This window comes from Arachis duranensis, chromosome 7, assembly GCF_000817695.3.
Source record: "Arachis duranensis cultivar V14167 chromosome 7, aradu.V14167.gnm2.J7QH, whole genome shotgun sequence".
Classification (NCBI taxonomy): Eukaryota; Viridiplantae; Streptophyta; class Magnoliopsida; order Fabales; family Fabaceae; genus Arachis; species Arachis duranensis.
Window position 1 is genome coordinate 17,096,347 of NC_029778.3, and position 13,117 is coordinate 17,109,463.

The 13,117-nt window shown below is 46.8% G+C and overlaps 1 protein-coding gene across 1 annotated transcript; it reads right to left on the reverse strand.

The window, feature by feature from the left end:
• Window positions 1–3,918: 3,918 nt before the first annotated feature.
• On the reverse strand, window positions 3,919–8,295 carry LOC107457984 (uncharacterized). Its single transcript, XM_016076184.1, has one exon. The coding sequence runs from the start codon at window positions 8,293–8,295 to the stop codon at window positions 3,919–3,921; it is 4,377 nt and encodes a 1,458-aa protein (XP_015931670.1).
• Window positions 8,296–13,117: the final 4,822 nt, after the last annotated feature.

Genomic DNA, 13,117 nt, shown 5'->3' on the forward strand with positions numbered 1-13,117 from the left:
TTTTAAAAAGGATAATATCTCATTTTTCTAATTATACTTGTAAAAATAAAAAATAAAAACATTCGGTCTCAAGTATTTTATAAGAAAGATATATTTAATTACGGATAATTTTGTCACATTTTTATATTATTTGATGACATTTTTGTCCCAGACAAAATTGGAGTACATTGTTTTCAACCACAAAATCTTTCGAGTACACTTATCCTTAATTTACACTTCCAATAAATACTAACCGATGTAATTCGAACAAAATGGTAACAAATCACAACACTTTTAAAGCTATTAATCGATTCAATTGGTACTAAACTAATATTCTGGATTTTACTTGACTAGCGGAATAATAGTCACCTAATGTTAGCTCATAAATATTCCCAGCTAGTACTGATTTACATTCTAACCTAAAAATCAATATCCTGCGATTATTGACATTGTAATTTCGTGGCGGAAATTAAAAAAATATGTTCCAGTTAAAATACAAAATTTTAGAATAAATATTTTATAACAATATTTATATTAAAATAACATTTATAAAAAAAATTATTCTTAAATTTGTCCGCAAAATGACAAAAAAAATAAAAATTACAAGTCGAGCACTTGTTGTGAGAGGAAAAAGGGGGGTGCCACCTGCAAAGACACTCCGACGATCTAGTCAGTCAGTGTGCAGGCGGAGAAATGTTAGGTGAAAAGGTGACGTACCTCGAGGGAAGGGCAGGTCCTTCCCTATTTATATCGTGTCAGAGGTGGGCCCTACGAGGACAGGCCCACCTTCCTCGAAGCTTCCTCACAGCTGTAGCGAGGAGCTGCCAGGGACGCGTGTCCAGGTCGCGCTGTGATCCGTTCGCATCCGGTCGTCCGGGTCGGGTTGTCATCGGGTCGAGTTGACCCGCGAGCCGTTTGGGCTGGGCCGTAACAGTGCCCCCACGCGCCAGTGGTAGTCGTGGGGACTATTAGTGGCGTGTCGTCTCATGTTTCGTTTGTTCTCGTCAACTCGGCCGCACGTGGGGAGAATGTGCCCTTAACGCGCGTGTCCCTTGGTTTGCATAAGCAACCGTTTCGCCGTATCGTTCCTTGTGCGAAGCATTAAATGCTCATAATGGGGTGGAAAAACCCCATTTGCAAAGACCATTCTGCCCCCAGGTGTTTCGCGCTTCTTGGGAGGCAGTTTTTTAAACAATTGGTTTTATGCTTCTGCATTTCTTCCTACTTTCCATCTCTCTCCTTCCTTTGCCTTGTTACAAGATTTCAGAGCGTTGCTGCGGTGCTTTCGTACATCCTCCTTGTATCTTCCCAGACTTGCAATTTCATCCTCTTTCCATCAATTCAGGTAATTCTTCAAATTCTTTTCTTTTGTGCTTCGTGCTTCGTTCTTGCATGCTTGCTGTCTGGTTTTTATTGTTGTTGTGTAGCCTTTCAATGGTGGTTATATGCGTTAGGGGGGGATATCATTCCAGGGTAGGTTTTTCCCTGTCCATTTATAGTGTTTCATCCTTAGTTGGGGAGTAGTGGGGGTAGCGTTTGTACTCGGTCTGAGCAACCGATCTCTTAGACTGACTGGATGGTCCCCCCATGTAGGTATGGCTCGCACGGTCTCCCGGGCTTCTCCTTCTCCCGCTGCGTACGATCCCTATGCTTGGGTCGTTTCCGACGTGAAGGATTCGCCCAACCAAATGGGTAAGGAGGAACTCACCGAGTTCCGACAAGCCGAGTACTTGTGCGGAGGGACTGATGAAGAATCTAATTATGACGTCTTCATCCCGGCTCCTCACGAGCGGTTGTACGAGATCAATCTCCATCACCCCCGAGTAGCCGACTGGATTTGGTTCTACAAGTCCATGTTTACTCAAGTTGGGGTTCGTATCCCATTTTCCGCCTTTCAGATGGCGCTTTTAAGCTGTGTGTCCGTGGCGCCGTCGCAGTTGCATCCGAACAGCTGGGCCTCAATCCGCTGCTTCGAGATGGTTTGTGAGTATCTTGAGCTCCCGGTGTCTGTAGATGTCTTCCTTTTCTTCTTCAACCTTACTAACCCTTCAAAGGAGGGGAAACATAAAAAAGGGTTCATGTCCTTCCGGTCTGCCCAAGGTCGGAGGAATTTTGGTTTATTTGAAGATTCCTATCATGGGTTTAAGGACAAATATTTCAAGGTCCGCCCTGTCAAAGGTCGTCATCCTTTTTGGCTGTCGTTAGAGGGGGTACGCCTTATTCCGACCTATTGGAGTTTCGGAGCGGGGTCAAACGCCTTTGTTAAGGTAACCTATAGGGGCATGTCTGCGGTGGATAGGAAGATTGCCGATGTGTTGATGGCAGTCTTTGGGAGGAATCATGTAAATCCTCACCTTCTCATGGGTGATCGGGAGGCCGGTCGTAATTATATTTGTGAGAAGCCTTTACTTGTCCCTTGTCTTTTTGCTTTTGCTAACAATTTGTAGTGACTAACCGACCTCGTTTGCTTTTCTGCAGTGGAGATGTCTGCCTCGGTGACGGGTCTTCCTAACTTATTCCAAACTTTCCTGTGCGCTAGTGACGACGAAGGGGACAATGAGAAATCTGCCGCCGAGAAGTCTGCAACTCCTCCGGAAGACAAGGTTACTACCGAGCAAGAAGCCGTGGTTGACGGTACTGGGACCTCGGCCCCAGCTGCCCAGGTCGAGGTCGACAAAGCGATTCATGTTTCCCCCTTCCGCGAGGTGATTGGCACCGGGGGCTCAACGTCTAACCCGGATGCCGATGACGGGGTGGAAGAGATCCCTAGCCTTAAGAGGAAGAGGAAAACGTCGTCCAGTCCTGAGGGGGTGCTTACTGTTATGGAGAGGAATTTTGATGCAGGGGACTTTATAGATTCCCAGCTGATTCCTGGTACCGAGGAGTATTTCTATGAGTCTTCCCTTGCCGGGCAGGCGAGGTGGATGTACCGTACCCTTTTACGTGGCGCCGTGATAGCCCGGAAGGCCGAGTTTGAGCTATCCGGGATGGAGTCCCTCCGTAGAAGGTTGGAATCTACTGGGAAGGCTAACAACGAGCTAAAGAGTGAAGTTGAGACTCTCCGGGAGCAGTTGACCCAATCAAATGAGAAACTTGACGCCGCCGAGAAGAAAGCTACTGCTGCCGAGAAGAAAGCTGCCACTGCTGAGAAGAAGTTAGAAGAATCGAATGTCACGGTTTCTCGTCTTGTCGATCGTGAAATGACTTTGGAGAGCCAGGTCGGCGCGGCGCAGAAACGGGTGGCCGACATAGAGAAGGAAAAGCAGGCCGTGGAGGCCGAATTGGCAACGTGGAAAGCTAAGTATAAAGACGTCGTGAAACAGGGGAAGGGTGCGATTTTGGCGACCGAGGAGGCTCTTAAAGCTCAGGTCAAAATCATTGCTCCCGAGTTTGACACGTCGGCGATTGGTGTTCTCAAAGTCATCAAGGACGGCAAAGTTGTCGACGTCCCCAAGAAATGAATCCTCTGTTTAAAACTTTTTGTTTAGCCGTTTTACTTTGGCTTATGAACAATTTGACTTCTTAGTCGTTTGCCCGTATTGGCGTAGTAAACTTTTTCTCATTCGTTTGATTGCGTTATCGTTTCTATTAACCGTTTTTGGTTTATAGTCGTCGTTTATTCGTCTGATTGCGTTATCGTTTCTATTAACCGTTTTTGGTTTATAGTCGTCGTTTATATCAACGGCTCGTGGCCTTTCGCGTAGTCACTTATTACAACGGTAGTTGACGGGCTCCCGGGGTGATCAGTCCCGGGGTTGCGCGTCGTCGTTGGTCATGATGAGATGGTTTATCTGGAAAATAGGGAGACAAGACAGGAGAGAAAATTTGCACAAGTATATCTTATTCGGTAACCATATAAAGGACTCGTAGGTCACTATGAAAAGTTCAAATTCGCAAATTAACTACTTAGCTAGATTAGTCGGCATGTCGGTCCGTCCGCTAGGAGTAGAATCTTCTAAGGTTGTCCGCGTTCCATGTCCTCGGGACTTCCTTGCCATCAAGCCTTTCTAACTTGAAGGCACCTTTTCCCATCACTTTTTTGACTCTGTAGGGGCCTTCCCAGTTTGCCGCTAGCTTGCCTGCTCCAGGGGTCGGTGGGCCGATATCGTTCCGCCTCAGGACGAGATCGTTCGGCTCGAATTCCCTCTTGAGCACTTTGGTGTTGTAGCGCAGAGCCATTCTTTGTTTTAGCGCTGTTTCTGTCAAATGGGCCATTTCCCTGGCTTCATCTATCAGGTCCTTTTCCACGGTTTCCTCTACTCCTTTCAAAAGTAACCGCGGGCTCGGTTCACCGATCTCTACGGGTATTACTGCGTCCACCCCATACGTTAGCCGGAAGGGAGTTTCCTTAGTGGAGGATTGCTCAGTTGTTCGGTAGGACCAGAGAACCGATGCTAGTTCGTCGGCCCAAGCACCCTTTTTATTATCCAACCTCTTCTTCAGCCCTGAAAAGATAATCTTGTTGGCGGACTCCACCTTTCCGTTCGTCTGGGGGTGTTCTACCGAAGAGAACCTTTGTCTTATACCCAGGCCGTTGAGGAATTCCGTGAACTTTTTGTCAGTAAATTGCGTGCCGTTGTCTGAGATGACGACTTCTGGTATCCCAAATCGTGTTATCACTTGCCTCCACATGAATTTCCTGCAATTGGACGAGGATATGCTAGCTAGTGGTTCGGCCTCTATCCATTTGGTGTAGTAGTCAATTGCGACTATGAGGTACTTGACTTGTCCAGGGCCGACTGGGAAGGGCCCTAAGAGGTCGACTCCCCATTGAGAAAATGGCTGGGAGGTCGTTAGCAAGCTTAACTCGGAGGCCGGCGCCCTGGCGAAGTTGGCATTCTGTTGGCACTTTACACATTTTTTGACAAACTCCTTGGAGTCCGCCATCATTGACGGCCAATAGTATCCAGCTCGGATTAATTTCCTCGCTAAGGCCTTGCCTCCGATGTGGTGCCCACAGCAGCCTTCATGGACTTCCCTGAGGACGTAGTTCGTCTGGTCAGGGTGTAGGCACTTCAGTAGGGGCTGGTTGAGCCCTTTCCTGAACAACTGTCCTTGGATGACGGCGTATTTGGCTGCTTCCCTTCTCAATTTCGCTGCGTCCTTTTCGTCGTTAGGGAGTTTGCCGTGTTCTAGGAAGTTGGTGATGGGGTCTAGCCATGAAGAGCCTAGGCTTGTCATGTGCAGTGTGACCGCTGGTTCTCTCGTCATACCTTGAATGAGAGATCGGTTGCCTTCTCCCGGCTTCGTGCTGGCCAACTTTGATAGGAGGTCTGCCCGTGTGTTCCTTTCTCTAGGTACGTGATGGATCGTGACCTCTTCAAACTTTTGGCTCAAGCTTTTAACTTTTTCCAAGTACTTTTGTAGCAATGGATCTTTGGCTTGGTAGCTCCCGTTTACTTGGGAGGTGACGACTTGGGAATCGCTGCATATTTCCAGTCTTCTTGCTCCGACTTCCGCTGCTAGGGTTAAGCCTCCTATAAGGGCTTCATATTCTGCCTGGTTGTTCGAGATGGGAAATTCGAATCTGACCGACTGTTCGTATACAACCCCAATCGGGCTTTCCAGGATGATCCCGGCACCTCCAAAAGTCTGGTTGGAGGCTCCGTCCACATGGAGCTTCCACCGTGTACTCACTTCTTCGCTTGGATCCCCTGTTACTTCTACTAGAAAATCTGCCATCGCATGCGCCTTGATGGCTTGCCGGGGTTCGTATCGTATATCATACTGGGAGAGTTCGATGGACCAAGTCATCATTCTTCCCGCCAGATCGGGTTTTTGAAGTACTTGCCGGATCCCTTGGTCCGTTCTGACGACAACTTGGTGACTTTGGAAGTACCGCTTCAACCTTCGTGAGGAAGTCAAAAGTGCTAGGGCTAGCTTTTCCAACTTGCTGTACCTTAATTCTGCTCCTTGCAAGGCCCTGCTTATGAAATAGACTGGCTGTTGAGCTTTTCCGTCCTCCCGCACCAGAACTGCAGCCAGGGCTTCCCCCGTTATAGCGAGGTATAGGTATAGTGGTTCCCCGTCCTTTGGCTTCCCGAGGACGGGTGGTGCCGCCAGGATTTCCTTGAAGTGCCGAAAGGCCTCCTCACATGCGGGTGTCCACTCGAACGCCATCCCTTTCTTCATGAGGTTAAAGAATGGCAGGGCCTTTGTTGCCGAGGCTCCGAGAAACCGGGATAATAAGGTCAACCGCCCTGCCAACCTTTGGACGTCCTTGATGCAACCCGGGCTCTTCATCTGGAGTATTGCCTGGCATTTCTCCGGGTTAGCTTCTACCCCTCTCTGAGTTATCATGAATCCCAAAAACTTGCCGGCTTCCATGGCGAAGGCGCACTTGAGGGGATTTAGCCTCATGCCGTGTTGTCGGAGAGACATGAAAACCTTTCCCAGATCCTTTATGAGGTCGTCAGGTTGCGTTGTCTTTGCGAGGATATCGTCGACATAGACCTCCACTGTCTTGCCTATCAGATCGTGGAAAATCTTGCTCATAAGTCTTTGGTATGTCGCCCCTGCATTTTTCAGGCCGAATGGCATCACCCTGTAACAGAAGGTTCCTCCTGGCGTTATGAACGCCGTTTTGTCTTCGTCTGGACGGTGCATCGGTATCTGGTTATAACCGGAGTAGGCATCCATGAAGCTTAGATAGCGGTAGCCCGCCGCCGCGTCGACGAGTGCGTCTATGTTAGGAAGGGGGAAACAATCCTTAGGGCATGCCTTGTTAAGGTCAGAGTAGTCTACGCACATTCTCCACTTGCCATTGTGTTTTTTCACTAGGACTACATTCGAGAGCCACGTCGAGTAGTCTACTTCTCGTATGAAACCTGCTTCCAGGAGGCTGGTCGTTTGCCTGGCCACCTCCTCTGCCCTTTCTGCCGACATCTTTCTCCTTCGTTGCGCTACCGGGCGTGCTTCCGACCTGACAGCCAGATGGTGTGACATGATTTCTGGATCTATGCCTGGCATGTCGGCTGGTGTCCAAGCGAACAAATCCCTGTTGGCCCTTATCATTTCGATCAGGGTCTCTTTTAACTCACGTGGCAGGTTCTTATTAATGAACGTGAACTTCTCTTCCGTGTCACCGATCACGAATTTTTCTAGATCCCCTTCTGGTTCTGGTCTTGGTTTGTCGTCTACTCTGGAGTCCAGGTCGGCTAGGAACACACCGGATGCCTCTCTGGATTTCCTTCTCAGGGATAAGCTAGCATTATCGCATGCGACTGCTGTCTCGAGATCCCCTCTTAAGGACCCTATGGACCCGTCGTCGGTAACGAACTTCATGACTAGCAGCTTAGTGTTGATTATCGCTTCAACATCGTTTATCGTCTTCCTTCCCAAGATGATGTTGTAGGCGGTGGAATCTCGGAGGATTACGAACTCGGCCATCGCCGATCTTCGACCTTGGGCTTGCCCTACCGAGATCGGTAGGGATATTACTCCGTCCAGTTTGATGAAGTGGTCGCCCAACCCAATAACCCCATGCTGGTGAGTTGTCAGGTCGGCATCCTTTAGCCCTAGTGCGTCGAACACGTTGCGGAACATGATATTTGAATCGGCTCCTGTGTCGACAAGGATCCGTTTGACGAGGCCGGTTCCCACTCTGGTCGTAATGACCATGGGGTGGTTTTCCGGCGCGTCGTTGAACCATTGATCTTCCGGGCCGAAAGAAATGGAGGGAGGCTTCTTAGAGCTTCGCACCGGCGGGGAGGAGACCGTCAAGACCTTAGCATCTTTCTTGTGTGCCGACCAGGATTTTGGCGCGGCATTTTTTGCTGTCACCACGTTTATCACGGTGAGGCCGTGGTCCCTTTCTTCAGGCTCTTGTCGCCGTTTGGCCGAGTGGGTCTTGCCTTCCTCGTCTTGGTCGCGGTAGCGCCTTCTCGGTTCTCTGATGAGGTGAGAGAATGTTGCTAGTTTACCTTCTCTTATCGCTTGTTCGAGTGCATCTTTCAGGTCGTAACAGTCCCGTGTTTGATGGCCATAACCCTTGTGGTAATCACAATAGAGGTTCTTGTTTCCTCCCGTACGGTCCTTGAGCGGTCGGGGCTTCGGCAGAATTCCCTTCTCAGCTATTTGCTGATAGACTTCCACGATGGGGAAAGTGAGTAGGGTGTAGTTAGTAAATTTCCCGACCCGAGGGAACGGCCTGGGTGCCTTGTTTGGTGCCTCCTCCCTGGCTTGCTCCTTTGCTCTTTCTCCGTTACCCGGTTGCCGAGCTTGGCTGTAACCGGACTGCCGTTTATTGGCAGCCACGACTCGGCTGACTTCCTTGTCATTTATATACTCCTTGGCCACCGTCTGGATCTCGTGCATCGTCCAAACTGGTTTCGTGGTAAGGTGCTTTCAAAAGTTTTCGTTGAGGAGGCCATTCGTCAGGCAAAGGCTGGCCACCGAGTCGGTTAAGCCGTCGATTTTCAGGCATTCGTCGTTGAACCGATCCAGGTACTTTCGGGTCGGCTCTCCTTGTCTTTGTGTTATCCCCAAAAGGTTGATTGGGTGCTTTGCCTTTGCTATTCGCGTCGTAAACTGGGCCAGGAACGCACGACTGATGTCCGAGAAGCTGTAGATGGATCCCTGCGGGAGGCCGTTAAACCACTTGATCGCGGGTCCCACCAGGGTCACCGGAAAAGCTCGGCACCTTACCTCGTCCCCCACCCCCTCTAGGTTCATCCTTGCCTCGAAAGCTGTGAGATGTTCTAGGGGGTCTTGAGTTCCGTCGTACCTCATGTCCGTTGGTTTGTCGAAGTGTTTCGGCAACCGGACTTCGAGGATGGAACGGTGGAATGGGGTGGCGCCCATTATCACAGGTTGTCGAGTCCTCCCGGACCTTCCTTCGCTGTTCTCGCGATCACGTGCCGTGCGGCGCGTCTCTCTGCCACGGGAGTAGATGATGGTGTCGTTTCGTCCTCTCGGGATTGGGGACTCTTCCCGGGTGCTCTCCGCTTCCGTTCGGGATGCGGAAGTGTGTCGCTGGCGGCTCCGGTGGGAGTCTCTCTCTTGGCCCTCGAGGGACGGGGTGTAGCTGGGGTCGGTGCTTCGCCCATCGCGTTCTTGGTCGGCTAACTGTCGCTCCAAATTTTGGACCCTATGCCGTAACTCCTGCATTATTATGGCGCTGTCGCCGCCCGTTCCCCCGAAGGGTCGTGCCCTCGTGTGCTGTTCAGTGAGTTGTCGGGGGAACCTTCGCCGACCTCTCAACGAGGCGACAGAGGCTGCCCCCTCCGCTCCGGCTCCCCGGCCCTGATCGCCAGGGCCCTGCACAACGTCCATTAAGGAAAAGTTCCCACAGACGGCGCCAATGTTCGGTTGTCGGTTTCCGGACTGGTCGGGTGATGGTTAATGAGAGCGAGGATTCCTCAATCGCGATTGTGTAGAGCTCCGGTTTGCCGTGAAGCCGAGCACTTGTTGTGAGAGAAAAAGGGGGGGTGCCACCTGCAAAGACACTCCGACGATCTAGTCAGTCTGTGCGCAGGTGGAGGGATATTAGGTGAAAAGGTGACGTACCTCGAGGGAAGGGCAGGTCCTTCCCTATTTATATCGTGTCAGAGGTGGGCCCTACGAGGACAGGCCCACCTTCCTCGAAGCTTCCTCACAGCTGTAGCGAGGAGCTGCCAGGGACGCTTGTCCGGGTCGCGCTGTGATCCGTTCGCATCCGGTCGTCCGGGTCGGGTTGTCATTGAGTCGAGTTGACCCGCGAGCCGTTTGGGCTGGGCCGTAACAATTACAAAAAAATATCATTTTAAAAGATGACTATTCTATTCTTAATCGACTTGAAAGTCTTAATCATAAGAAATGAATTAAAAATTTAAGTCAATTTTATAACATAAATAGATAAACTCTCAAAAAAATTTACATGAATTAGCTTATTTTTAAGTTCTGCTTCCACCTGTTGGTCGAGATGGTGTGTAGTAACTTTGTTGATGTTCAGTTAATTATCGTTATTATTTAAAATTAACAAATATTTTAATTGAAGAATATTGATCTTGTTAGACATATGACAAGAAATAAATTATAACAAACTTCCTTTTATAAAGGTTAATCCAAAGGTACCCTATACAATGTAGTTTGGCAAGCAACTCCTACTGGTTTGAAAAAGCTGGATACATCAAATGATGTGACTACACTATGAGTGAACCATGTGGGTGGATTTTCTTGGCGCCAAAGGATTTACTCCCGGTAAATGACTAAAAACGTGTGCTCTTCACCTACTCTACGGGGATTTCTAGGCCACTAAAGACATCTCCTTTATTTTTTATTCTGTCTTCTTCACATGGTTAAACCGATACTACCCACACCCTTCGATCAGTTCTCTTGCATCTTTCCATGGCACTATCTGCGATAGTCTTTTCTTCGATGTTGATACGTTATTGAGGAACTCTTCTTTATTTTAGAGAATCTTCTTGCTTTGGGACTACACGTGTGTTGCAGTGGAATGCATCCAGGCAGACGGGGAGGCACCATTGACGGGATTTCAAAATAATACATAGTGCAACATTAATCCATACAGGTAATAGTTTAAATGTGTGTCGCCGTCAAAACTGCTGACTACACAAGTGGAAATCCAGACCAGTCTGTAGCAGTGATAGGAAAAAAAGTACCACAAGATTGACCTTTTTTTAGGTTTTATACTAAACACCCAACATCCTATTAAATGTTATATGACTAGTCCATTTGTCTTGTTGCTGAAGATTCTTATTGCCTCTATCCTAATAATCAAAATGTCGTTACCAGCCGCTTGTGATTAAGGATACTTTATGATTTTTTGTATTTTTTTATTTCCAGAAAATGGTTCTACAAGTTTTGTAATCATTCTCGGCTATGAATATGTTCAAGTTTTGCATTCAAAATTTTTTGCGAAACAAAATTCTTAATTGTTCACATGGTAAGCTAATATTGTTGATAATTAATATCGTTTTAGTTACCAAAGTCAGCTGGGACAATTTTGTCTTTTTTTTTCTTCTAGAAAACATTAACAAACTAGCCATTGTCATGTTAGTAAGTAAACACAAGTGTAAAATACTAAAATGTTGACTTCTTAATCATGTATCGGTGTTCTATTGATTGCACCAGAACTGACATGTGTGAGTCCCGGCAGACGCTATGTTATTCACGTGAGACTTACTTGAATCAATGGAGCACATGCTTGGCCCAATAATCATCTCAGTATAATCTTTATTTGTTTTTAACTTCATCGCTTTTATATTTGACAGATGAAAAGCCTGAAATCTTAATGATTATTTCGTGGCCCAACTTGGCTTTTGGGAAAAGCCCATATGAGCAGCCCCAAATAAGGAGAATGATTAGGGCCCTTGGCAGCCAAAAAGAACTGCTCTTTATTTTGGGCCCAGAACTGTTAACCACAATGGTTATCTCTTTGTTTTAGAGGTCAATTGCTTCTAACATGGAAACCCTCACACACTCGTTAAAAACAATTTATCATATCTCCTAATTGCTGAAAACCTGCACGCACCATTCAACGAGTGGAGAATTAACTATGGCTTCTCATACCAGGTCCACGCTGCGAATCTCATGGCGTCAATTAGGAGCCCAACCACGGTGGACGTTTCTTCCGATGAGGAGGTCCCGAAGTCTACTGCGGATCGTTACAAACAACCGCAACCTAATCGCGTGCTTCGTAGAAAAAGGGGCTCCACAACAGTGGTTCCGAATACCAGGTTGGTCGCATCCTAATCACAACTTCGTTTCATCGTTTTCATATAATCGTTTCTTATAATCGTTTCTTGTAATCGAACTGTCTTATAATCAGGGACGAATCTAAAAATTTTGATGCAGGAGCCAATTTATTTATGTAAAATTTTTATTATTTATCTGTATTATTTATTATATAGGAGTAATTTATGAATGATATTTATTTCCTTAGTTGCCATTTTTTTAACTTTTAAGGATTTCTGAAGAGAAAATATAGAAATTTCGATTGTAATTTTGTTTTCCATATGAGAATTACATATAAAAAATATTACAAATAGAAAAGTACTCTGTATTATTTACAAGAAACGAGTATCTAAAATAGAAAGTACAATGTTAAAACGAGATGATGTACGTTATTATATCTGTACAATTCAGCATATTGAAATTAATTTGAAAGAGTATAAAGGCCTGAGTGTATGATATAAATTTGATTAAGTGAAATATTGAAGTAGATAACTAAAGCTTAAACCTATCACACAATTAAAAATAATTACGTATACGATCGCTAAATATTTATTTCTTTATCATTCACATACTTGATATATATACGTCTTCAAAATCTTGGGGGACAAGGACAGTACTCAACCTCGTTAGACCTGACCTTGCTTGTAATTGTTTATTTTGGTTTCAAAATGAATCTAGTTTGTTTATCGGCTGAGCTGTGTTATTATGTTATCTATGTACAGTAAGGATGACGGTGACGCAATGGCAGGCAGCGCACAGGACAGGTCCGCCCTGGCGGTCGAAGTCAAATTAATCCAGAACCAGATAATGGAATTGAAGTCTATCGTGGCAAACCAGGGTCAATTCAATGAGTCTGTGATGGGAATGCTCAAACAAGCTCTGGATCCCAGGGTGGATTCTTCGGTCATTGGCAGTAACTCTCCACACGCAATACAGTCAAACATGAAAGCTTTTCCAAAGGCTAGCATAACGACAAACGATGCAAAGAGGACAACCCATGCGTACAAGATGCGAAAGACTAGTACAAGAACCACTAGTAAAGAAGATCCTGATTATGTACCCACAGCTACACCACTGACAAGCTCGGACAACGGCTCCTTCCACTTTATTCGCCGTCACATCCGATCCAAATCATCTGGGAAGAAGGGGTCTAGAGGCATTTTGCGTAAGGGAAAAAGGATTCTGTTCGATTCGTCGACCGATAGGAATGAGGGTTTGAACAAAGACAGGTCATATGTCACTACTAGCACAGATCGGATTATGTTAACCTCAGACTGCCCAAACTTCCTCCAGCAACGATGTATTGATCCTAGCCCATGGGAAAATGAGATTGGGCCCTTGGTTCCTGAGGTAAAATGCATCTCTACTAAATGTTTCTTTAAAACCAAGTCTCGTAGAGGAGTGGTCACATACCTCTGATCTCACACAAGTAATCTTTGAACCATTTTTTATCTAAGGGAAT

Coding starts and splice junctions, on each gene's coding strand:
- LOC107457984 (XM_016076184.1), bottom strand. CDS start 8,295: ATGCACGAGATCCAGACGGTGGCCAAGGAGTATATAAATGACAAGGAA.